General features: G+C 40.9%; 1 protein-coding gene across 1 annotated transcript in view; it reads left to right on the top strand.

Moving 5' to 3' along the window:
- The window catches only part of B3GLCT (beta 3-glucosyltransferase), a 134,952-nt gene extending 108,165 nt beyond the window's left edge, over positions 1 to 26,787 (top strand). The window contains exons 15-16 of the mRNA XM_045844728.1: positions 1,053 to 1,197; positions 26,303 to 26,787. Of these exons, the coding sequence (XP_045700684.1) occupies positions 1,053 to 1,197; positions 26,303 to 26,470 (313 nt within the window). The 3' untranslated portion in view covers positions 26,471 to 26,787. The remainder of the gene's footprint in view (positions 1 to 1,052; positions 1,198 to 26,302) is intronic.
- Positions 26,788 to 27,770: the final 983 nt, after the last annotated feature.

Below are 27,770 nucleotides of genomic sequence, written 5' to 3' on the forward strand. Positions count from 1 at the left end.
CTATCACTATTGAATTATTCATGATTTGAGATGATCCCTTACTGCTCTCAGACCAGAATAAAAACCAGAAACCAATCTGTATGTTAAAAGGGGGAGAATTTATTTCAGGAACTTGGTACAAAGTTCTAGAAAAGGGCCAGAGGAATAAAAGGGAGCAGTGGCCTTGCCTCTAGGTTGGTAACCATAGAAAGCTGTTACTGCTTCTGTGGCTGGAGGAGCAAAGCAAGTGCCATATTCTGGAGCCCATCTTTGTGGGCGGCTGTTGGTCATGATGCTGGATGGAGCCAAACCAGGACTGGCCCCTTATTACTACTGTGGGCCGCCACCACCGTCCTGCTGGAGCCTATGGCCACCAGCATGCCCTGCTTTTGTCCTAGAGACTGCAGGAGTCAGAGGCAGATGGCCTGCCCCAGGGTTGTGCCCTTGTTGTAAGAATGAAGCCAGGACTGGCTGGTGAGGGAGTTTGGAAAGGCAGGAATAGATGCAAGTTCCACCAGAAAATACCCAGTACGTCAGGTCAAATACTGTCAGAGCACTGTTTGAGACAAGTAAGTTTCTCTTCCTTCCTCTCTTTTTCTTTTCTCTCTTTCTCAAAATCACTGTATGAAAGCTTCTGTAGACTGGAGTCACTTAGATAATGCATGGCTTTTCAGTTAGATTTGATTACCTGTGTGAGTGAAATACCTTGTTTTTGGGGGGGCCCATCTACTTGCTGGGAGTGTGGGCAGACTTTGTTGTTGATCTCACTGAGATTTTTGGAACTAAAGAATGATTCCAATCTCCAATGGCATATAAAAAAAGAACATGGCATAGTATTAGGAAGAAATATATAAATAAATAAAACTACCTATTAGGTAAACATTTCTTAAGATTTTCCTTTCATAGAAAGCACAAAAACATTTTCCCCAGAATTTATATTAAATATACAAGATTGCTGATGTCAACATCTTTTCTCTCTATCAAAAATGTGGCCTTGGAATGCTATCTCTTTATTCAGTTTCATGGTTTCAAGAAGTGCTCTAACCCCTTCATCTGCTCTGACTTCCCACTAGAATGGTCTTCAACAGAGAAGCCATCAGGAGACTTCTCACCAGTAAGTGTCGTTGCTACAGCAATGATGCTCCCGATGACATGGTCCTGGGCATGTGCTTCAGCGGTCTTGGAGTCCCTGTGACACACAGCCCTCTCTTCCATCAGGTGAGGAATGGATTTTATTTCTTCCTTAGAGTGACAAAAGAGGATTTCTTCTCACAATAGGATTCTCCTTCTTGCCCTTCATGTATTCTTCTGGAAACAGTGTTAAGAACTACCTGGACAGGCTCCGCAGTCATCCTGCTGACCACTGTGTCCAGAGGGTTGCTGTTGTGCCGTGGGCAGCGTGAAGATGGAAGACAGAAACATCTAGAAAATGAAATGGAGTTTGACCAGTACCCTTGCCTGTAGGACCAGGAAAAACTTTTTTTTTTAATTTCCTTTTTATTTTGAGATAAAAATTGATAGCATTTAAGAATTATTAGATGCTGGAAATATGTGAGACTGACCTAATACTGTCCTGTGGGCCACCAAATTGTATGTAACTCTGCACTGTCCTCCATTTTCACACTGTCCTTTGGCTGCCTTTTTATTGATCTCCACCCCCCCCCCCATTAAATTGAGTAGCTGAACTTTATAAATCTCAATAAGCATATATTCTAGGGTATCATAGAGAAGAAGAGACAACATGATGTTTACCATGGTGGTTAGTGCAAATAGCTTCACTATATTGCAGGTTGGGGTTACAGAATGGATCCTTCTGCATTATTTTTAGTAGTTTTTTTAAGAATCAGGTCAGTGGATGTTCTGGTATTGTGGGAATAATAACAGATATACTGGCTCTAAAAATAAGCATAGCCTATACCTATTTAGTACTCTTCTTCAAGAAATACAAAGCTTTTTGAAATTTGAAATGTAAAAATGCATGTATATCTTAACTGCCCTCCCTTATATTGAAAATTTAGTCTTTATGCTTTATTTAGTAACATCAGCAAATGCTTTCATTGCAATATAGAAAATTGAGCATGACAGAAATAGCACTGTAGAAAATAATGTGAACAAGGCAAAGAAGGTGTTTGCATCATCAAGAAGGCAGAATCCATTTCTGCATTTTCGCAGACACAAGGGAGGATAAAAATAGACCTTCAATAATAAGAAGTGTATGAGAAACCTCCTTCCTGGTACCAGTGAGGAGGCACTTATCCATCTTTAAAAGCTGGAGCTGTCTTACCCATTTTAAGTCTGTGTTGTGTTATGATCTTTTAGATTTTCTCTCACTCTCTCTCTTGCTCTGTCTCAGGCTTCTCCCGTAGAAAAGGAAGGGTGATCAAACTGCTGGTATATAAGGGAAATAATTTATCATCGTTAATATGATGCCTTAGATTTTTATGACAGTCTTTTTCACTTAGGGAAAGAATACATGAATAAATAAAATTGGAAGGAAGGAAGAAAGGAAATTATCCTTAAGTGAAAGTCCTTTGAAAATAATTTTTTAAAAATTTGTTGTTTCCTACATTTTAAAACTCTTGATTTTTGTAGTTTATGTAATAAATTTTAAGTCTTTCCAAAAATCATAAAATATGCTTAAACCCTGTCCTCCTAACAGGTACTGTGATGCCTTTCTGTTCCTCAGCCCCTTTTAGAGGGTTCCCTGTGATTTGGATATTAGGTACTTCCCATTTGTAAGATGTGAACACTGATCCAAACACTCTATTTGTTCATACTGAGAAAGAGATAAGAGGCAAAGAGAATATCTGGGATTCCTGATGAGTTAGAGATACAGTGGACATTGGAAGCAGTCCCATATGTAAAGTAGCCTGGGCTACTTCCCTTCTCTTTTTAGTCAGGGAAGTCTATGGAGAAATTGTGGGTTTAGAAAGGAGCTTCCAGGAGTACTGTCCTAGTATATCCTTTTGTTAAAAGCAAAGCATCTAGAGCATGTGCTTTTCTGTTCTTCCAAAATTATACGTAACTCTTGGGTATGGGAGCATGCAATGCAGTAAACTCTGTGCACGAATTGTCAAAATAACCACTTCCAGACTATGGAAATTAACTAAAAGCATTGAGAAGTATTTACTGCTGAAAAACAACTACAGTTTTGGGTAAGAACAACAGCCTCTGAGGCCTTCTGAGGCCTTTCTGCTAGAAGTCCTGCCAGTTTTGTCATTATGGGCCCAGAGGAGAGAACACCAGCTTTACCATCAGAATGGGTGGACTTGATTTGGAGAGTGAGAAATGAAACTAAAATTGTCAAATTTGATAGGAAACAAAACAAGAAAAACCTGTACCTTCACTGATCTGAGTTGCAACCTCAGGTACAGTGAAGGGTCTATTAGCCAATACTCTGGAAATAAGAGAGCAAGAGTATGACTAGGAAGGCTCTCCACAATTCTCTGGCCTGCTCAGAAACTGTGTGCACATGTGTAGGAACACAGATGAGCCTGGCAGAAAGTAAAAACCAAAACATATCTGAAAGCCCACCGAAGCTTTGAATGCGCTTCCCATTGATAGAAACCTTAGTGGCTTGAGGTGTTTGAACACAACCTCTGTCTATATCATAAGTTGACTACTAAGCTATTCAAGCACAGGGATGAATTCTAGCAAGTCACACTAAAAAGTAAAAGTAAAAACTAAATTTGAGTGGAGATATCAGCAGCCACACACTGAAGGAAGATTGATTCTACAGTGTAAGTCCAGGCAAGTTATTTTTAAAAATGCCGTAAAAGTAAATAGATTTTTGAGTTGCTCTAATATATTATCAAAAATAACCAGTTTCCAGATTATTGTGAGGCAAGCAAAGAGACATACCCAGGAAAATATAATCAACAGAAACTGACTTTGAATGGGACCAGATGCTAGAATTGATAGACAAAGACTTCAAAGGATTTAATAAAACTATAGGCACAGAATTAAAGGAAACAGTGTTTCCTTTAGAATTAAAGGAAACTATGATGACAATGACCAACAAACAGCAAATCTTAACAGAAAAATAGAAACTGTGACAATGAACCAAATGAAAATCCTATAGTTACAACACCTAGTAACTGAAATGAGGCATTTTCTAGATGTACTTAACAGTAGATTTGAGATGGCAGAAGAAACAGTTAGTGAATTTGAAGGCAAACCAATAGAAATTATCCAATCCAAAGAACAGAGAGAACAAAAAGACTGGAAACAAATGGACAGAGCCTCCTCAGGAACATGGGTAAACCATAAAGTGTATCAACATATACTTAATGAGAGTACTAAAAAGAAAAGGGAGAGAATTGGACAAAATATAAAAGGTTATTTGAAGAAATAAGAATTGAAACATCCCAAATATGATGAAAACATTAATCTGTAGACCCAAGGAGCTCAACTAAGTTCAAGTAGGATAATTATAAAAAGAATCACACATGGTAGAGGGAAAATGGTGGCAAGGGAGGTGGGAGTGGAGCCTAGCTCTCCCTGTGCCCAGCTGGAACACTTAGCAAGTCTTCTGAGGAACAGAGTGAACAGCCAACAGAATCCCAGCTTATATGAAGTTTAGAGACCAGAAATTGTAAAGGACACTGAAAAACAGATGGAGAGAAGATTGTGCTGGGATGGTAAGGTACCTGGGATCTGTGCAGGGACCTAGCCACAGCCCAGCATCTGCCACAGGATATGGGGAGGAGACTTAGATCACCAGTTCCCTCTCCTACCAAAGCAGGGAAGGCAGCCTGCCACCAGGAGGGTCCTGGATGCTGGAAGTCACTGGGGGAAATAGAGACAAAGTGGTGGGACACACACACAGGTGGTATATATCTGCTGGGACTGTGGGCACTGGCAACAGAGAAATTGGGGTACAAAGCAATGCCTGGAGAAGGGAGGAGTTGGGCTATGCTGCACCCTGACTCAGATAGTCTCCAGGCTGGTTAGAAAGTTGGGCTGTGTGAAAAGCTGTGCACTTGTTAAGAATGGTGGGCAGCTGCTTTGTAAGGAACTCTCACGCAGTGGCTAGCTCTCCCTGAGGGTGATTTAAGCTTCATGTGCCCAGCGACTGAGTGGCTGAGTGGAACTGTGTGCCTGAGGCTGTGTACCCAGAGACAGAGTGGCTAACGAAGCCGTGCACAAACTTGATTTGTGCTGCATGCCCAAAGATTGATTGACTAAATGGAACCACACACTGGAGCTTGACTCACGCTACATGCCCAGAGACGGGGTGGCTGATTTGAGCCTGGCAGCTCATGGAGACCTGGTTCAGAGGCTAGGCATCTGTGAATACTGTGGCCCAAACCTGGCCCCCATCCCCTCAAAGCCATAGGTAGGGAGAAAAGTGAAGCCCAGCCCCCCTCTTTCTGTGGCATCCAGGAAGACCAGCAGAACTCGCTCAACAGGTTTAAAGTCAAGAGGAGCCTTATTTTTTCTTTCCTCTCTCTCTTTTTTAATTTTTTTCATTCCCCTAAGTGAGACAATAAGACATGGAGCTATGAAAGGTCTAGAAACTGATCCAAAGGGAGAGCACAAGGCTAACCCCTAAAACTGAGAAACTGAGATAAATATCACTTTGCTCCCATAGAGCTGGCATTTTATTGTTTGTGTGTAGTATTATTATTATTTCATTATTTTTACTACTTTTATTTTATTAGTATTTTTCCCTCTTATGTTTAGTTTTCCTTGTTTTATTTCTCTGTTTAACTGCGTTGTTTGACTGGTTTTCCTTACACTCTCTTTACTGAATTTTAATTTTCCTTCTTTCACTTCACTTATGTTCCAACAACACACTACTCTTGATCGTGTACTTTCTGTTCTGGTTATCCAAATCATATACTTCTTGTCATATTATTGTTGTTTCAATACTATTGTAAATAACTGTTGTTCCATACAACTGTAAATACTACACAGTAACCCTCCATGATCTTAGCCCGCTTCACTTTATTCCTGAGCTTTATTATTGTTGTGGTTAACTCTATTCTCTTACATTATGCCTACTTTCTATCCTTTATCCTCACTATGTCTCAGCATAATCTTGCACAAGTGCTCTGTTTTCTAGATTCAGCTCCCAATCCTCCTCCCCTCTAACACCAGTCTTATCTCTCTTTCACCCTTTTTAAAAGGTGGCTAGTTGGGTGAAATATCACAGTTGACACTATACTTATCCAAAGAATCTCCTATCTCTTCTCTACTTGCTGGTACTTTAAATCCTATAAAATACTCTCCCACTGTCTTAATCCATTTTGCCTACCCCCTGCCAGTGATCACATACAATAACAGGTGGAAAATGCACACATCTGTATACCTGCTGGAGGAGAGATACCACCAACAAAGGAACCACCAAAAGGAAAAAATCCAAGTAATACAAGAGAACCCATACAAACAGAAGAAAGGGCAAACCTAGAGCATCCAGACAAGGAGATCAAAGATACCACAATACTGAACTCCACAGAATTCCTGCCATAGAAGTTCACCCTACAAAGACAGCTAGCAAAGCAAAACATCAGGAAGTGCAGAAGAAAACAAAAATAGTCACCTAAAATGGGGAGATAAAAAAAGAACAAGCAATCAAAAGGAATGGAAGACTACCCACTAAAAGAGCTAAAGAAATGGAGGTAAGCAAACTATCAAAAATAGAATTCAAAATAATGGTTATAAAGGTAATCAAGGAACTCACAGACGATTACAGGGAACTGGGTGAGAACAACAACAGTATGAAACAAGAAATAGAAACTATAAAAAACAGAAATGAACAATAAAATCTCAGAAATGAAAAACACACTAAAGGAATTACAAGATGGCTGGATGAAGCAGAGGATCTGGATGACACAGAGGATTGAATAAGCAAGCTGGAGGACAAGGTAAAAAAAACACCCAGAAAGAGCAAGAAAAAGAAAAGAGACTTAGAAAGAACGAAGAGGTGGTAAGGGAATTGTAAGACAGCATGAAATGTAAAAATATCCATATGGTAGGCATAACAGAAGGACAAGGAGAAAAGCAAGGGATAGAAAACCTATTTGAAAATGTAATCACGGAAAACTTCCTTAATTAGATGAGAGAAAAAGTCACATAAATCCAGGATACACAGAGAGTCCCAAACAAGAGGAACCAAGAGACATCCACTTCATGACACATCATAATTAAAATGGCAAAATTCCAAGACAAAGAGAGAATCCTAAAGGCAGCAAAGGAGGAACAAGAAGTAACATACAAGGGAGTCCCAATCAGACTAGCAGCTGACTTCTCAGTGGAAATGCTCCAACCCAGAAGGCAATGGCAAGAAATATTCCAAGTAACAAAAACAAAGGCCTATAATCAAGACTATTCTATCCAGCAAGGCTCTCAACTAAAATGGAAGGTGAAATAAGGAGTTTCCCAGACAAAAGAAGTCTAAAAGAATACACTGTCTTCAAACCAGCTCTGCAAGAGATGCAAAAGGGTCAGGCTTTAAAAACAGGGGAAAAACATTAGTCAGAGAGAGGAATACAAGTACGAAAAAATAGCAATGAATAAGTACCTATCAATAATAACCTTCGATCTAAATGGATTCAGTGCTCCAATCAAAAGACATAGAATAGCTAAATGGATAAGAAATCATGACCCACACATATGATGCCCACAAGAGACCCACCTCAGAGCAAAAGACCTACACAGACTGAAAGGGAAGGGATGGAAAAAAGTATTCCAAGGAAGTGAACAGAAAAAAAAAGCCAGGGTAGCAATACTCATATCAGACAAAATAGACTAAAAAAAAAAAAGGGGCCAAAAAGAGAGACCCAGAAGATCACTGCATAATACTCAAGGGAAGAATTCATAAAGAAGACATAAACATTGTAAATATATATGCACCCAACATAGGAGCACCCAAATACATAGAGAAAATCTTGGAAGATGTCAAGGAAGACACTGACACCAACACAATTATAGTAGGGGATTTCAAAACCCCACTGTCAACAATGGATAGATCTTCCAAACAAAATATCAATGAAGACATTTGGGCACTGAACAATGCCCTAGATGAAATGGACTTAACTGATATGTATAGAGCCTTTCATCCCAAAGAAGGAAAATATACATTCTTTTCAAATGCACATAGAACATTTTCAAACATAGACCACATGACAGGACACAAAACAATCCTCAACAAATTCACAAAAATTGAAATCATATTAAGGATTTTCTCCACCCACAAAGGACTGAAACTAGAAACCAACCTCAAGGAATAAATTCAAAAACACTGACTCATAGAGATTGAATACCATGCTATTAAACAATGAATGGGTCAAGAATGAGATCAAGGATGAAATAGAAAGAAAATGAGCTCACAATGACTCTAAAACTTATGGGACACAGTGAAGGCAGTCCTGAGAGGGAAGTTTTTATCAATACAGGCCTACCTAAAAAGATAGAAACACTTCAAATAAACAACCTAACCCTACACCCACAAGACCTTGAGGACAACAACAAAGACAGCTCAGAGTAACTGGAATAAAGGAAATAACCAAGATCAGAGCAGAGTCAAAGGATATAGAGACAAAAAACACAATTCTAAGGATCAGTAAATACAGGATCTGGTTCTTGGAAAAGATAAATAAAATCCACAAGCTTTTAAGCAGACTCATCAAAAAAAGAGAGGACCCAAATAAACACAATCAGAAATGAAAGAGGAGAGATTACAACTGATACCAAGGAAATACAAAGGATTGTAAGAAATTACTAGGAAGACATGTATGGCAAGAAATTTGAAAACCTAGGTGAAATGGACAAATCTCTAGAAAAATTTAATCTTCCAAAACTGAATGAAGAATAAGCAGAAAGCCTGAACAGGCCAATAACACCTGACAAAATTGAAGCAATAATCCAAAAAATTCCAACACACAAAAGCCCTGGACTGAACAGTTTCACAGGATAATTCTACAAAGCATTTAAGGAAGAGCTGACCCCTATTCTCCACAGACTATTCTAAAAACCCTGAGAAGATGGAAGACTCCCAAACCTTTTTTATGAAGCCAGCATCATCCTAATCCCAAAACCAGATAAAGATATAACAAAGAAAGAAAACTTCAGACCAATATCACTGATGAACATAGATGCTAAAATACCCAACAGAATATTGGCAAACTGTATCCAGCAATACATTAAAAAGACCATTCACTATAATCAAGTGGGATTCATCCCAGGGATGCAAGGATGGTATAATATCAATAAACATAATATCACATGAACAAAAGCAAAGACAAAAATCACATGATCATATCAACACATGTGGAAAAAGCATTTGCTGTGGTACAGCACCCACTTATGATAAAAACACTCAGCAAAGTGGGAATAGAGGGACCATTCCTTTACATAATACAGGCCATGTACAAGAAACCTACAGCCAACATCATACTCAATGGCAAAAAAACTAAAAGCTTTCTCACTAAGATCAGGAACAAGAAAAGCTTGTCCACTTCCACCATTTCTATTCAACTTGTATTGAAAGTCCTAGCCACAGCAGTCAGACAACAAAAGAAAATAAAAGGCATCCAAATTAGAAAGGAAGAAACAAAACTGTCATGGTTTGCAGATGACATGATAGTGTACCTAGAAAATCCTATGCACTATACCAAAAAACTGCTTGACCTAATTAAATGAATTTGGCAAAACAGTGGGATACAAAGTCCATATTCAGAAATAAAAGGCATTTTTGTACACCAACAATGAAATATCAGAAATCATAATCAGGAGAAAATATTTCATTTGATATAGGAACGAGAAAAATAAAGTATGTAAGAATAAACCTGACCAGGGAGGTAAAAGACCTGTAGTCAGAAAACTATACAACATGAATAAAAAAATTAAGGAAGACAGATGGAAACATATACCATGTTCATGGATCAGAAGAATTAATATCATCAAAATATCCATACTACCCAAAGCAATTCACAAATTCAATGCAATACTTATTAAAGTACTGATGGCATATTTAACATATAGAACAAACATTTCAAAAATTTATATGGAATGATGAACAACCCCGAACAGCTCCTGCAATTTTGAGAAAGAAGAACAAAGTAGGAGGGATCACAATACCTGATATCAAACTAAACTGTATTACAAGTCCACCGTAATCAAGACATCCTGGTACTGGCATAAGAACAAACACATGCACTAATGGAACAGAATAGAGAGCCCAGAAATAAAGCCAAGTCTCTATGGTCAATTAATATTCCACAAAGGGGGCAGGAACATATAATGGCATAAAAATAGCCTCTTCAACAAATGGTGTTGGGAGATCTAGACAGCTATGTGCAAAAAAAAAAAAAAAAAAAAAATGGAACTTGAGCACCAATTTACACCATACACAAAAATAAATTCAAGGTGGATGAAAGACTTAAATATAACTCACAGTACCATAAAAGTCCTAGAGGAGAACATAGACAGAAAAATGTCAGATATTCCACGCAGCAATATTTTCACTGAGATGTCCCCTAGAGCAAGGCACATAAAGGAAAGAATAAACAAATGGGATCTCATTAAAATAAAAAACTTCTGCATGACTAAAGAAAACAGAATTAAAGTGAAGAGAGAATCAGTTTTGTGGGATAACATATTTGCTAGTGATACCTCAGACAAGGGTTTGATTTCCCAAATATGTAAAGAACTCACATGACTGCACTCTAAGAAGATAAGCAACCAAATTAAAAAATGGGCAAAGGACTTGAACAGACACTTCTCCACGGAGGACATAGAGAGAGTCTAGAGACAAATGAAAAGATGCTGAGTATCACCAGCTATCAGAGAGATGTAAATTAGAACCACAATAAGATGCCACCTCACACCGGTCACAATGGCCATCTTATACAAATCAGCAAACAGCAAGTGTTGGAACAGTTGTGGAGAAAATGGAACCCTAGTGCACTGTTGGTGGGATGGCAGACTGGTGCAACCAGTATGGAAAACAGTATGGAATTTCCTCAGAAAACTGAAAATGGAACTGCCCTTTGATCCTACAGTTCCACTGCTGGGATTACATCCTAAGAATACTGTAACACAAATGCAAAAGAACCTGTGCACTCCAGTGTTCACTGCAGCACAATTTACAATAGCCACATGCTGGAAGCAATGTAAGTGCCCATCAGTAAATGAATGATGGTACATTTATACAATAGCATTGTGCAACAGAAAGAAAGAAGGAGCTCCTACCTTTTACAACAGCACGGATGGAACTGGAAAGCATTATGCTAAGTGAAATAAGGCAGGCAATGAAAGACAAATACCATATGATTTCATGTTTAACTGGAACCTAATCCACAAAACAAACAAGTAAGCAAAATATAACCAGAGACATTGAAATTAAGAACAAACTGACAGTAACCAGAAGGGATAGGGGAGGGGATAATGGTGGGAAGAGGGTGGAGAGTTTACAGGAACAACTATAAAGGACGCATGGACAAAAAAGTGGAGGAGTAGAAACAGGGGAGGGAGGTAGGGGAGGGAAGGGTAGTGTAAGGGTTGGGGGGAAAAGGCAGAAAACTGTAATTGAATAACAATGATATTCAAAAGTATTTAATAAAAAAAAGAATCACACATGGACACATTATAGTCAAACTGTTGAAAGACAGTAATGTAGTGAAAATTGTAAAAACATCAAAAAAGCTAATGAAAAGGGAAACAAAAACTAGGATTATTGGCTGATTTTTCATTAGAAATAATAAAAAGAAGCCTAAAGGAAAAAAACAAAAGTAGTAATCAATCAGTGATTCTATATCAAGTAGAACTTTCCTTCTAAAATGGAAGTGGAATAAAGATATTCCCAGATAAACAAAACATGAGAGAATCCTTTTCTAGTAGACATTTCCTTTGGGCTGGAAGGAAATGATACCACATGGTAATTGGAATATATCAGAAGGAATGAAGAATACTGGAAAGGGTTAATATGAGGGAAACTATAAAAGTGTGTATGTTTGTATGTATGTATCAGAGAAGAAAAAATGTGTGAAGACACATGGAGTGAAAGACTCAATATTGGTATGACAAATTTTAACTGTTGATTCTTTAAATTCATTTTATTAATTTCATTTATTTAAAATTGACTATTTATTATATGTAAGTGTCCACATGAAACGTTCTGGATCAGAGACAGATTTTTAAATTAAATTCCTCACATTAAATAATAATCACACCCTGACGACCCTTTACCCCATCCCCTTTTGACCTGATTTTTTTCTCTAGTTCAATATGATGAGAGCCAATTCAATTGTCCTGTACAATTAGCCAGATACCCATAGGTGAAGGACAAGGAAAATTATTTTCTCTGCTTATAAAGGTGAAGGTGGCTGCTATCCCTTTCCCCTCCTCACTCTTGCCTTTCGTAGGCAAAGAAAATCTCTCCAGGGACCTCATTCCTCCTTGAAATGTAAGTGTATCCCTAGTGTCATTGTGTTCACGTCTTCCTGGCACCTAGGGACTAGTTCAGGTATGTAAGCCTTGGCCTTCTCCAAGAGATAAGGCAAGTTTTACTGTCATATCGGGTCAGAGCAATTAACTAGGCAAATAACTACAAATCTTATTCTCATGGCATATGAGGTGTTCTAGTGGGCTAAGCCTTTTTTTCTTTTCACAAAAATAGAACTTCAGGGAAATTTTCTTTCCTTACACTCTTTAAATTGATCTAAAGATTCAGTGCAATTCATATCGGAATTATAGCAGACTTTATAAAAATTGACAATCTGATTCTACAATGTATATGGAAAAACAAAGCAATTATAAGAAAAGAGATCAAGGTTAGACCCAAACAGGGGTCATCCCAACAACAGAGACAGTGACACAAATTTCATGTTGCTACTGCAGAGAACTTGCAAGGTGGGAACAGTGGACACCGGTACACCTGCTGGAAAAGGAAACCCACCAACAAAGGAGCCACCAACAGATAACAACAGAAGAAGGTGAAGGAGGGAGTGGAAACCACACAAACCCCAATCCAGGACCTATCTGGAAATACAACTAAATAGTGGAGAAATTACCTACAACAAACAACTAAACAAGAGCGAAAGAGAAGCCTCAAAACCTTGTACACACAGAAAAATGAGCTCCAACACAACCTGTCCACACCAGCACAACAGAATACAAGACGTGCTGGATGGAGTGATCCTCAGCTAACCAATTGAAGGGAAGGACCCAACAAAGACCCAACAACAATCAAAACCCAAAGACATACAGAGAGCCAAAATAAATGACAGCCAAAGTCCAGTGAGCTCAGGAGATTAAGGAACTGCACCAATGAAGCTTACAGGTATTCTACCACAGAAGTTCACACCATAAACCCAGGGAGTCAGAATAGATCAATTTAAGCAGCAAAGGCTAACAAGAAGTCTCACAAACAATGGGAAGACAGAGAAACAATCCCCAAATGAAAGGAAAGGAGGAAGACTCAGCGAGAATGCTAAATGAAAATAGAGGCAACTCAACTATCAGATATTGAGTTCAAAGCAATGGTTATCAAGAAACTCAATGAGCTCACAGAGAATTACCAGAAACTACAGAGAAACTACAATGAACTCACTGCAAGCTCACTCTACATGAAAAAGGAAATAGAAACTATCAACAAGGGCCAAGAGGAAATGAAAAATACAATTTCTGAACTGAAGAACACAGTAGCAGGAATCAAAAGCAGGATTGATGAAGCAGAAGGTCAGATCAGTGAGCTGGAGGACAAGGCAGAAAAAAACACCCAGAAAGAGCAAGAAAAGGAAGAGAGGCTCAGAAAGAATAAAGGGGAGTTAAGGGAAATGCAGGACAACATGAAACATAATAGTATCCATATAATAGGGATACTGGAAGGAGAAGAAGAGCAAGGGATACAAAATCCCTGGACAGCTACATGCAAAAAAATGAAACTCAAACACCAACTTACACCATACACAAAAATAAATTCAAGGTGGATAAAAGATTTAAATGTAAGTCATGACACCATTAAAGCCCTAGAGGCAGGAAAATCTCAGATATTTCACGCAGCAATATTTTCACTGCTATGTCCCCTAGAGCAAGGGACATAAAGGAAAGAATAAACAAATGGGATCTCAGCAAAATAAAAAGCTTCTGCACAGCTAAAGAAAACAGTATTAAAATAAAAACAGAACCAACCATATGGGAAAACATATTTGTCAATGATACCTGAGACAGAGGTTTAATCTCCAAAATATATAATGAACCCACACGACTCCACTCTAAGAAGACAGGCAACTCAATTAAAAATTGGGCAAAGGACTTGAATAGACACTTCTCTAAGGAGAATATGTAGAGGGTCCAGAGACACATGAAAAGATGCTCAGTATCTCTAGCTATCAGTGAGATGGATATTAAAACCACAATGAGATACCACCTCACACCAGTCAGAATGGCCATCATAAACAAAGCAACAAACAACCAGTGTTGGAAGTTGTGAAGAAAAGGATACCCTAGTGCACTGCTGGTGGGATTGCAGACTGGTGCAACCCCTGTGGAAAACAGTATGTAATTTCCTCAGAAAACTAAAAATGGATCTGCCTTTTGACCCAGCAATTCCACTGCTAGGATTATATCCTAAGAATCCTGAAACAGCAATCCAAAAGAACCTGTGCACCCCAATGTTCATAACGGCACAATTTACAATAGTCAAATGCTGGAAGCAACCTAGCTCTCTGTCAGTAAATGAATGGATCAAAAAACTATGGTACACCACTTCCAGCCAAGATGGTGGCATAGGTAGACACACTTTGCCTCGTTGTATATCCAAAATAAAGATGACAAAAAATTAGAAACAAAATAACAACCAGTACTGACAGGAAATTGAACTATATGGAAGTCGGACAACCAAGGAGTTAAATTAGACACATTCATGTAGACGGGTAGGAGGGGTGGAGTGGGGAGGCTAAGTGGAGAGGGGTCATGGCGTAGCAGTGGCTGGCAGACCCCAGCAGGCATGCGAGGCAGCAGCAGGTGAACCCAGTGAGGCTACAGACTGTAGATGGGAACTGCAGGGAAGATGGCTGGTGGACCGGGCAGCCCCACATTCGCATGCATATAAACCAAGTGAAACTGGGGAGCGAGACAGTGCAACCTAGGGTCCCAGTGTGGTGAAATAAAGCTTCAAACCACTGGTTGAAAACACCTTGGGGGTTGAGGTGCTGGGAGAAACTCCTAACCTCACAGGAGAGTTTGTTGGAGAGACCTGTAGGGTCCTAGAATGTACAGAAGCCCACCCACCCAGGAATCAGCACCAGAAGGGTCTAGTTTGCTTGGGGGAAGTTGCAGAAGTGACTGAAATCCAGCAGAGAGCAGAACAAACGCCATTGTTCCTTCTCGGACCCCTGCCCCACAGTGTCACAATCCAGCAACTGGGTTGCCCTGCCCTGGTGAACACCTAAAGATCCGCCCCTCACGTAACAGGAGCGTCAAGATAAAAAAAAATGGCTCAAACGAAAGAACAGATCAAAGCTCCAGAAAAAATACAACTAAGCGACAAAGAGATAGCCAGCCTATCAGATGCACAGTTCAAAGCACTGGTGATCAGGATGCTCACAGAATTGGTGGACTTTAGTCATAAATTAGATAAACAAATGCAGACTACAATAAGTGAAATAAAGAAAAATGCACACAGAATGAATAGTGATGGAAAGAAAACTGGGTTTCAAATCAATAGTAGGGACCAGAAGGAGGAAAGGAACAACCAAACAGAAAAGAATGAAGAAACAAGAATTCAAAAAAATGAGGAGAGGCTTAGGAACCTCCAGGACACCTTTAAACGTTCCAATATCCAAATTATAGGGGTACCAGAAGGGGAAGAGGAAACACAACAAGTGAAAAAGTTATTTGAACAAATAATAAAGGAGAACTTCCCCAATATGGCAAGGAAAATAAACTTCCAGGAAGTCCAGGAAGCTCAGAGAGTCCCAAAGAGGTTGGACCCAAGAAGGAACACACCAAGGCACATCATAATTACATCAACCAAGATTAAAGTGGAGAGAATCCTAGAAGCAGCAAGAAATAAGAAGACAGTTACCTACAAAGGAGCTCCCATCAGACTGTCAGCTGATTTCTCAAAAGAGACCTTGCAGGCAAGAAGGGGCTGGAAAAAAGTATTCCAAGTCATAAAAGGCAAGGACCTACATCCCAGATTGCTCTATCCAGCAAAGCTTTCATTTAGAGTGGAAGAGCAGATAAAGTGCTTCTCACATAAGGCCAAGTTAAAGGAGTTAATCATCACCAAGCCCTTATTATATGAAATGTTAAATGGACTTATTTAAGAAAAAGAGGATAAAAAACATATACAGTAAAATGACAGCAAACTCACAATTATTAGCCAGCACACCAAAAACAAACAAACAAAAAAACCTAAGTAAACTAGAACAGGAACAGAACCACAGAAATGGAGATCACACAGAGGGTTAGCAACAGGGCAGTGGGAGGAGGGGAGAGGTGGAAAAGGTACAGAGATTAAGTAGCATAGATGGTAGGTAGAAAATAGACATGGGAAGGGTAAGAATAGTATGGGAAATGTAGAAGCTAAGGAACTTATAATTATGACACATGGACATGAACTAAAGGGGGGAATATAGGGAGAGGGTATGCAGGGTGGAGGGGAGTGAAGGGGGGAAATGGGACAACTTTAATAGCATAATCAATAAAATATATTATAAAAAACTATGGTACTCCTACACAATAGAATTCTATTCAGCAGAAAGAAAAAAACAATCTCCTATCCCTTTGCAACAGCATAGATGGAACTGGAAAGCATTATGCTATGCAAAATAAGCCATGCGGTGAAAGACATAATATATGATCTCACCTTTAACAGGAACCTAGTCAACAAAAGAAACAGACAAACAAAATATAACCAAAGACACTGAAATTGGGAACAGACTGACAGTGACTAGAGGGGAGGGAATTCAGGGGAAAATGGTGAAGAGTTTGCAAGAACAAGTATAAAGAACACATGGAGAATAATGAGGGGGTGATGGAAATGGGAGGGAGGTGAGAGGGTGGGCTGGGATCGGGGGAAGGGGTAGAAAATTGTACGTGAACAACAATTAAAAAAATAACAAAGTTCTAGATATCATTCTACATGTTCTCAAATGATACTATAAAGCTAAAATAATCAAAACAGAAAGGTATTGGCACAGAACAGACTTAGAACAATGGAACAATATAGAGTGCCCAGGATTAAACCCTTTTACATGAACAAGTAATGTATGACAGAGAATGTAAAGACATACACTGCAGAGTTGACAGATTTTTCAACAGCTCATCCTGGGAAAACAAAATATACATAATGAAGAGAAAATGGATGCTCTCTTACATCATATTCAGAAATAAACTTAAACTGACACCAACCTCGCCCACCTTTCCACATTGTTAACTGATGGCAGCCTTGCTTCTCTCTTACCCACATCTCGCTTTCCAAAAGAAGTTAGCACCCCACCATTTCGTGCTTCACAGATAATTATAGATACACCCACCACATTTGTCCTTCCAACTTACTCCATTCCTCCCTATATTCCCTGCTTTCTAAATGATGTCAGGCATGGTTAAGTCCCCTTGTGTTTAAATTATGCCAGATGTAAGGTAAAGGGAGGCAGTCTGGCTTCCTTGCCCAGGTATCTGGGCAACTAAGGGAATCAGTTTCCCATATCTTTGAGAATGGGCGTGAAAAGTATTGTTCTCAGAAAATAAGAAAAAAAATGGTCAAAATGGGAGGATTTATACTTACAGGTTTTCAAACCTTGCTATAACATTACAATAATCAAGACAATATGAAATTAGTATACAGGTAAACAATGGAACAGGATAGAAGTTCTAGAAATAAACCTGCCCATTTATGCAAAATATGCCAAAACAACCAGTGGGGAATGGAACAAATAGTGCTGGAGAATTACATATATCCACAAATACAGAACCTTACCTCACAACCATATGCAAAAAAATGAACTCAAAATTGATCATAGTACAAAATATCAATACTAAAGCTATACACTTCTGGACAGAAAATTTAACTGTATGGAAGTCTGACAACCAAGAAGTTAAAGAAGAAAAATTTATTCAGACTGGTAGAATGTGCAGAGATGGGCAGCTGGGTCAGAGAGGATGTGTGGTAAGGTGGCAGCTGGAAGATGGGGCAGTCCCACATTCACATGTGGATAAACCGGGAGGAACAACTGGGGAGCGACAAAGATCACATGACCCAGGGTTCCAGCAAGGGGAAATAAAGCCTCAAAACCTTTGGTTGGAAAAACCTGTGGGAATTGCACTGGCAGGAGAAACTCCCAGCCTCACAGGAGAATTCTTGGAGAGACCCACCGGGTCATAGACTGTACATAAACCCACCCACCTGGGAATCAGCATAAGAATGGCCCAATTTGCTTGTAGGAAGCGGGTGAAGTGACTGAAAGCTGGCCAAAAGCTGAGCAAGGGACATTGTTCCCTTTAAAATGGGCAAAAGATTTGAATAGACAGTTCACTAAAGAAAACATGAATGGCAAACAAGCACATGAAAAGATGCTTAACATTATCAGTTTTTAGGGAAGTACAGATGAAACTCTGTATGAGGCATCACCATATGTCTCCTAGAATGGCTAAGCAAAAAGACAGCTCATATAAAGTGTTGACAAAGATGTGGAAAACTATATCTCATCTATTGCTAGTGGGAATATAAAAGACGGTCACTTTGGAAGCATTCTGGCAGTTTCTTAAAAGTTAAACATACATGTAGCAAGCAATTTATGACATGGCTCTCAATGGTCCCCTCCTACTGGTGTTTACACCCTTGTATAATCCCCTTATATAATACCCTTTAGGTAGAATATGATGAAGGTGATGGGACATCTCTTCTGTAATTAGGTTACAAAGGGTTGTGACTTCCCTCTTCCTAGCAGACTCCTTATGGCCTTCTTGGCTTGCAAGGTTTGGTAAAACAAGCTGCCTGGCCACAAAGAGGTAGGGCCAGTCCACCAGCCCACAAGGGGCTGAGTACTACCATGACTCCCGAGTGAGCCTGGAAGGGGCTTTTTTCTCAGTCGAGCCTCAGATGAGACCCCAGAGCCTCGCTGGCATCTCTGCGAGACTGTGAAGTGGAGCTCCCAGTTAAGTCATGTCCCGATCCCTGATTCGTGAAAGTTGTGTGATCAGAAATGTCTGTTGTTTGTGAGAAAAAGTAAATCAGGTTTCCTGGGTCTGCCAGTGGGGACAGGAATTGACTGCAAATGCTTGCCAGTGAATTTTAATGTTCTAAAACTGGATTTGTGGTGGCCAAACTGGATATTTACCAAAAATTTTCAAACTGTGTGAGTTGTGTGTATATAAATCATACCTCAATACGGCTGTAAAATGTATGTATGTCTAAGGAAATACAGTTTTAACTTCCATTTATTGTACTGTTTGGTATGCTCTAACCTTTGTAGGTAAACAGATTTTAATTTTGCCCAATTTATATCCTTGTGCAGTTTGAGCTGTCTCTCCCTTTTCCTGCACATCTCTTCCTAGTGTTACAGAACAGACTGGGGGGTGGTGGCTGCATGATAAAAAGACCCCCCTCATTTTTTTCTGGGGTTTCCTCTCCCATACTAGGTTTGCTTTGCCCGCCACCAGAGGAAAAACATCTCTCAATGCCAGAGATTGGCAAAAAGGAAAATAATTATTATTTATTTAAAAGTTACAGACTAAAGTTCTTTAGAATGTCCACAAATGCACACAGTCCTTCCTTCTCCTTCTGTCCAGTCTGGGTACCACATCTCAGGAAAGAAGTAGAAGTCTGTGATTCAGGCTCCCAGCACCATCCACGTGGCAAAAAAGGAGCAGTTCCAAAGCTGCATGGTCCCAACAAGATGCCAAAGCCACGTGGTCCCCAAAAGACACCATATGGCTGCCACGCCTGGATTTAAATCCCATCACCAATCTTCCTTTGCAGTTTCATTTCTGGCTTCTCTCACAATTGGCCACAGCTGCCAACACTCCAGGCAGGTGTGGTCCTGTGGTGTGCAGCCAATCATCTCCAAGCTCTTCTGGATCCCATTACAAATCGCTATTTCCGGCCTTACTTTTGGCTGCACCCTGTTACAAATCCCTCCTTTCAGATACACAACCCCTTTATAATCATATAATGGACAAAGGTCTCATCTTGTAACTACTTCCGGCTGGACATATTTGTCATCCTACCTACCCTTGGATCACGGGTGCTCTGAAAGGGGTGTGTGTGCAGCACAGAGGGAGTCCTTCCTGTAAGGGGAAGGACCTTACAGAATCCAGGTCAGTTGGCTGTCACAAGAAAGTTGCAAGCTTGGTGTCCAAAGGCTGGCATTACTGGGCAGTTGGCATCCTAGTCATATTCTGGAGGGGACAGATTTGGAAAGAGAGTTGGAAGCACAATTAAATCATAACCACTAAATGACGAAGGCAGGGACTTATGTAAAGAATGGCTTATCTGGAGGAAGGTGTGCAAGGCATGCTACACCTCTCCAAAACTGTTGTGACCCAATGTACTGAACTTGGGCTGAGGGAAATATATTAGGATTTCCCTCCTATCAGATTCCTGGGCTCTTTCTATCCAATCCTTTGGGACAGAAAAGGAAAAATCAGTTCTAAAGTGAAGCCCCACAGACCACCCAAACCCTTCACCAACCCAATCACTTGGTTCAGTCAAACCGTTGAGTCTTAGGGGGCAATGATGAGAATGGGCTCCTTAAGCGAGGCCTATATTACAACCAATCACTCAGGTAATGAGGTTCTAGGCCTATGTCTTACAAAAACAGAAGGAAGAACACATGTTAATTTACACAAAAATCCCCAAGCCAGTCTCTGTACCTGTGAGACTGTATTTTGGGAAGACATCCTGTTGCAAGTCCCTTGCTGCAAAGACATCTAACAGTGGCAATTTGACAGGTCCTTTGTGACCCAGTTTTAACTTCCAAATGAAAAACATACTTTCAAGACAGTTATCTGTGCCATTATGATGTCCAATACTGACCATTGTGATTTTCCTTAAACCTTGATTTTTTTTTCCTAAAATGACCCTCATTGTTATTAAAGGGACTACATTGAGTCCAGCTTTTACTTTTGTATGTTTGTTTGCATAAACACACCAAGAGCAGCCTGGATCACCTATGATCTTTAAGTCCACTTTGCTGGAACTCACACAGGCAACCTTTAGGTTGACTTTTTTAGTCCGCCCCTCGGGGCACAGAAGCAGAGCCACACATCCGCCATCTGGCTTCACCTGTACCAGTTGTTTCACTCAAATCCTTGAGGCTCCCATTGTGCCTACAGGTTCCTTTTTAGCCATCTTTCAGGAAAGCAACCATCGTTCCTTCCCTAGAAAGATTGCCATGAACTAACTGCACAACCAACCAAGGTACCAGGCTTTTTTTCGTGGGCTTTTGCTAGTTTCTCAAGTCAATCCCAGTTCCTCAGGGCTTTCTGGTGATGACCAGAACCCAGACATGCCTCCTTCAGGTGTGTAATTCCAGTCAAAATTCATTTAACAAACCACCACTAATAACTGGTATTAATGGAGTTATGTAAAGAAACCATATGTCGTCACTCCCTCAGAATGCCAAATTCTGGAGAGATCAGGTAGGAAGAAAAATACAAAGTGTGAAGGAAAATCCTTTTCCTTCTGATATTTCATATGTCTTTTTCATTTATATATTTTACACTTTTCCTTGTTCACTTTCCTATAGAGTGTGAAGTTTTAACCTTCCCTGGAATCCTCAATTTCCTTTTCAGAGCAGATACAGAGCAAAATCCAAAACACAGACAGCGTTCCATAGGAACAGTACACAGGTAGAAACAGACTGTTGTATCAGTGCGTCCACTGGTGCCTCTGCAGAGACATGCTCCTTTCAGACCCAGTCTCTTGGCAGAGACGTGCTCCTTTGCCTCAGGCTGAAACACTCATCAGCCCATAATGACCCTCCCTGGGTCCCGAGTGGCAAAGGAATTCTCCTCGACTGGTTACAGGTGACCTTCACTCGGTCTTAGAGGTGACCTTTACCAGGTCTTCAGGTACAGAGGATTTCTGATCAGAAACAACCAAATTGAAACCACATTCCCATAAAACCAGAAAACAAATAGCTGAGGTTTCCTTTTCTCCAGGTTTAAAACTTTTCACACTCTTTCCTACATAGTTTTACCCGTCCAGATTTAAGCATAATTCATTTTTAATCTCTGTTCCTTTCCCACAATGGGAAGGACCATACTTAAACTCAGTATCTGGCAGCTAAAAGTCCTTAGCACTATAGGTACCTCCCACTAAACGTCCTTGGTCTGCAGGGACATCTTGCAGCTTTTTGATGCTTAGATGTTGCAAACACCCTATAAATCAGATGGTCGCCCTTGGACCCCAGTTCATGACCTTCAAAACCAGAGCCCTCCTATCAGAACCAGTTGCACAGAGAACCTGACTGGTGCAGTGCCCACAGAGCGGCAACACGCAGCCCATAATCGGAAGAGAACCCTTAGCCCTCCACCTTGCCCAGTTCCAAGATGGCGGGACTCTCAGGTGACCCATCATCCAAGATGGCAGCGCCCATCCACGCTGGTCGTCCAAGATATGGCGACTTGCATGCACGACCCACCCTCCACGGGGGGGCACTCAGGTGGCTCATCCTCCATTTTACCCAAAATGGCGACACACCCACATGGTTTGCTGTCTGATCCCCACCCTACACGCAGGCTCGGCTTACAGAGCCTAGGGGTTTGCTTCTTCCCCAAACCTGAGTACAGGTTCCCTTAGTGCCACCTGGGCTCACCGAAACTGTAAGTGAGCAAACCAGGGAAACCTGGAAGCAGCATACTAACCAAACCATTATCCACAACTCCATTATCCCAAAACAGTGTTCAGAAACAAGTTTTTAACCAAACCATTTCACTTCTCTGGTCCCTCCCCATAGTTTCCTTTCCACCTTTCCGGCTGTGAGTAGGCAGCCGACGCCCTCAGGAGGAGTGCGGAGAAATTCTCAGAGACTGGGAAAACTCCTAAGTCTCACTCTCCCACACCTGAGGGGGTCGGTCTGCCGCAGGCAATTGTCGTCCCACCGGAGTCGCCAAAAAGGGTTACAGAAAAGACTGGGGGGAGGGGCGGCTGAATGGTATAAAAGATTCCCCCCTTTTTCCAGGTGTTCCCCCCACGTACTAGGTTTGCTTTGCCCGCCGCCAGAGGAAAGACGTTTCTCAATGCCAGAGATTGGTGTAAAGGAAAAGAATTATTATTTATTTAAAAGCTATACATACTAAAGTCCTATAGAATACCCACAAACACACAGTCCTTCCTTCTCCTGTGGCAGGAAAAGAAAACTCCAAAAGTTTCTTATGCTCTGTAACTGTAACACTTGCAAAGTTTCACACAGGACTGTAAAAGCTGACAAGTCGTAACCAAAGCAATGGCCAGTTACTCAAGGTCGTACACAGACTCCCATGATAAGCTCCTGTGCTCTGCAGCTTCTGCAAATTCCTCCTGAGTTTTCTCTTTGTCTCCCATATAAGGTAGCTGGACCTAACTTCCGCATTCGGCTTCTGTAACCTTGCTTCGCGGCGTAGGTAGGAAGCCCGGGACTATTTAAACCCCGGGAGAGTGAGGATCGGTGCTCAGAGGATTTGGATGTTAGCCACCCCCTCTGGGCCCCCAGGTAATAAAGTTTGTGCTTCATTGTCTCCCCGCATGTGGGTGGGGGTGGATTTTCCACAACACTCCCTCTGCCCAGTCTGGGTACCCCATCTCAGGAAAGAAATAGCAGTCCTCGACTCGGGCTCCCGCACCATCCACATGGCAAAAGGGGGCACTCCGAAAGCTGCATGGTCCCCGAAAGATGCCAGATGGCTGCCTAGCCTGGGTTTAAATCCCATCACCCATCTACCTCTGCAGCCCCATTTCCGGCTCCTCCCACCTCAGGCTGCATCGGCCAGCACTCTGGGCAGCTCAGCCCGGTGGTGTGGAGCCAGTCCTCTCCAAGCTCCCCCAGACCCGGTGCTCGTTCTTGTTTGGGGCCCCTCCTGGCTGCACCCTGTTACCCTAGGGCCTTCCTGGTGACCCTGGGATTTCCTTCAGGCATTTTGGGCACAGAGATGTGATTATTAGAGGCTGTATAGACTTTGAGCTCTTACAGATGCCTCTTTGTATGCACTTGACTTTTTTCTAGTTTTGTCTTATTCTTTTCTGTGGCCTCATTTATTGACATAATTAGCACCTTCAAAAGCTTGCTTGGCCAACTCTCCCCTTGAATACCTGGCTCCCGAAATGCCACTTCTGGAATCGACATTGACAGAGGGGAAGATGGTGGGGTGGCTTCAGACTTCAGGTGTTTGTGGATAAGTAAAATTATTTTCTTTTATTAAATTAGAGAAATAAATACAGCTCTGAAACTTTCGATTTTGCAACAAATAATAAGTAAACAGAAAGATGTTATGGTGTTATTTCCTTCCTGTTTGACATGTTTGTATCTTCAACCTTTAACTTTTTAAAAAAGACTTTACTTATTTTTAGAGAGAGGGGTAAAGAGAGGGAGAGAACCATGAATCAGTTGCCTCTCATACACACCCATCTGGGGACTGAACCCACAAGCTAGGCATGCGTCCTGACCAGGGACTGAACCAGCGACCTTTTGCATTGTGGGATGACACGCAACCAACTGAGCCACACCAGTCAGAGCCAGCCTTTCATTTTTAAATGTGAAAAACAAGCAGTGATTTGTTTCCACTCTTCTCTTTCTTTCTTTGGGGCCATTGTGTGTTTATCTGAGAACTGAATTGGGAGTATGGTCTCCTCAGGTTTCCTTCACACCAGCGAACTCTCGGAGGGTGTTGCTCATAAACACCACATAGTTTATGAACTCCCTTAGCTGGTAATCAAAATGGCCCCAACTCGATTAGACTTCACTCCAGTATGTTTTTGTTCTCTGTCTCATCGTCTTTTCCTTTTAAATTTTCTTTTAAGTTTTCAACCCCATGAGTGCTTAGACTTTTTAAAGAGCAATACAGTAGCCAGGGTGAAGGCTCTCCCTGCACCTTACTTTGAAGTCTTCTTCACAGGTATCACTGTTGGAATGCTCATTACTGTTTGAACTGCACACTACCTCCTGGGTAGGCCAGGGGCCAGAGCACACTGGGCGTGCCAGGCCTGTGTGCTGAGGACCAGTTCAGGGGTCCTGCTAGGACACTGGACTAGCAACTGGGCACCAGCCCTCTCCCCTATTCCAACATTTGCTGGGCATGCCACCCCAGGGAAGTCACAACTTCTATGAGCTCTGGTTTCCTCATCTATTAATTAGACATGAGCCCTGACAATCTGATCACCTTGCAAGGTTGTTTCAAGGACTGGATGAAACAAAATTTTGATGAATGTATTCTGTGAACCATTCATGAGTTTAAATATTCATAAAAACTTTAAGCAGAATATAACACACTACTAGCCTAGAGGAGACTTGTTCTTAAAATGTATCATTTCTAATTTGACTAAAGTCAAGACTCAGTATTAATAACCCAGTGAGTGACTGTGTAACACAGATAGTCTGTATAAATTTATGAGCAAGATGAGCATTGGGAGAAGATGGATACTTTGTTTAGAGCAAACAAAATAGGGTCTGATGTCAGTTTCCTTCCAAACCCTGTAGGCTGCTTACTTAGTCTTGTTGGTCTAGGCTATGTATGATTCTGCTTAATTTCATTTCTTAAGTTTAGAGAATTTTGAAATGATAATGCAATAACTTCTTAGGCTCTTGTAAACCATTTCGGGCTACACAAAATGTCCATTCACACTTCTGGAGCCAGAAGAGATACTCAGATAGGAGGAGAGTGAGTCACTTAGCCCCACATTTGTGCCTCTGAGAGATGCACGCATTCTTGATGGTATGTCAGAGAGACACAGGCAGAGGGAGCCCTGAGAAGGCCCTGCTCACCCCACACAGCCCAGTGTGGCTAGAGTTCCTTTAGACAGACCTGGGAAATAGAAATTTTTTTTTTGCCTTTTTGCAGAAGTCATAGTAAAAACTGAAATGACTTACTTCGGAAAGCCTCCTATTCTATATTTATTACCTGTGGTTGAGGAATCCCAGAGACATGACTGTGGAACAGAGAAGCAAAATGCGATGAATTTGAGATATCAAAGTGAGTGGAGGGGCAGAGGCTAAAAGCCTACAGGGAGAGGGAGTGTATTGTTTTAATGGAACAGATTTTCCTTCTTGCTTGAGATTCCAGTAACTGATAGCGAATATTGAAGGAATACAATTGTTACATACATTCACATGCTATTCTGGGGCAAGATTGTTCTCAGTGAATGTATGAGCATAATTCTCTTTTCTTCTTGCAGGCCCGGCCTGTGGATTATCCTGAGGACTACCTTTCTCACCAGGTTCCCATATCCTTCCACAAACACTGGAACATCGACCCAGTGAAGGTTTATGTCACATGGTTGGCATCCAGTGAGGAAGACAAATCTCAGCCAGAGACACAAAAAGGCTTTAAAGAAGAGTTATAAAGCCTGGGGACCTGGGAGCACAGTCTGGGCAGGAAACAGAAGGCGAGACCATGGCCTTGGTCCTTTGTGCTGTCATGATGCTACTTGCATGAGCAATGTGGCTTTGGAAGCTTCCTGACTTTTGGTGGAAATCCTGTATATGGTATTTTTTGAGGGGGGAGGAAAGGGAGTCATAAGGGAAATGTCTTTTTTCTGGGAAAAATACTTGCTTTTGCATTCTGCATTATTGTATCACACAACAATTTCTGTGTGTTTTTCAAGCTGTGACACAGCAGCTTTATTCCTGTCACAGGAAAATAAATGGCACCAGAAGTCTCCTTTCTGTTCCTTTTCTTTATTTTAATGAAGGTGTCAGTTGGGCATGAGACCAGAGAGATGTGACTATCATTCTATATAGAGAGAGACAGAGGGAGAGGGAGAGACAAGGAATGTTGGTTGACATGGAAATTACAATGGTGTGAACTTAACTGTATTGCTGATGATGAAAATCACTTTCTGGTCCCTTGGGAGGATTAATGCCATGCTAGGGATGATTCATAAAACATCCTAAGAATCTAGCTATGAAATCCCCTGTAGCCTATACTCAGGGTTGTTGTGTTTTACCTCTTTTTCTGTTTGTGGCTCATAAAAAGAGAAGTCTTCCGTGGGAGCCTTTCACAGTGTTAGTAATTCTGCTGTGTTCTGTTTCTCCCTGAAGCCCTCTTTTTCACCTCATCATAATAGGAAAGTGTGCTGGATACTGTCAGAAAATCGTGTGCTCACTATTTAAAAATAGTTGTCATGTTTTATTCAAGTCAGTGACTCTATGTAAGTCTCAGGAAGTGCATTAAATTAATTTGTACCTGATGTTTTGCTCTTACTTTTCTTTGAATATTACTTAATGACCCTCTCTTAACTCAGAATAGATCCCCCTACTAGGGTACGGTGAAACCCCAGCAGGGGTGTCCAACGTTTTGGCGTCTCTGGGCCACACTGGAAGAAGAGTTGTCTTGGGCCACCCATTAAATACACAAATATTAATGAAAACTGATGAGCAAAATGGAAATTTTAAGTAAATTTATGCTTTTATGTTGGGCTGTGAGTTGGACACCCCTTCCAGTAGGGCCTATTGGAAGGGAAGCACGGTGACTTGGCCGTTTTTCTGGTTACTTAAAGGATGAAACTTGAACATAGTATTTTGAAACAGCTTTAATTTTCAAACCGTATCTTTACTATATAGTAATTTAACACATTCATTATTTATAAAAATAATCTGTCATTAATGTTTTAATTATATAATTCAGTTTTCTAAAGGCATTTG

This window comes from Phyllostomus hastatus, unplaced genomic scaffold, assembly GCF_019186645.2.
Source record: "Phyllostomus hastatus isolate PE091 unplaced genomic scaffold, TTU_PhHast_1.1 phas_contig_41, whole genome shotgun sequence".
Taxonomy (NCBI): Eukaryota; Metazoa; Chordata; class Mammalia; order Chiroptera; family Phyllostomidae; genus Phyllostomus; species Phyllostomus hastatus.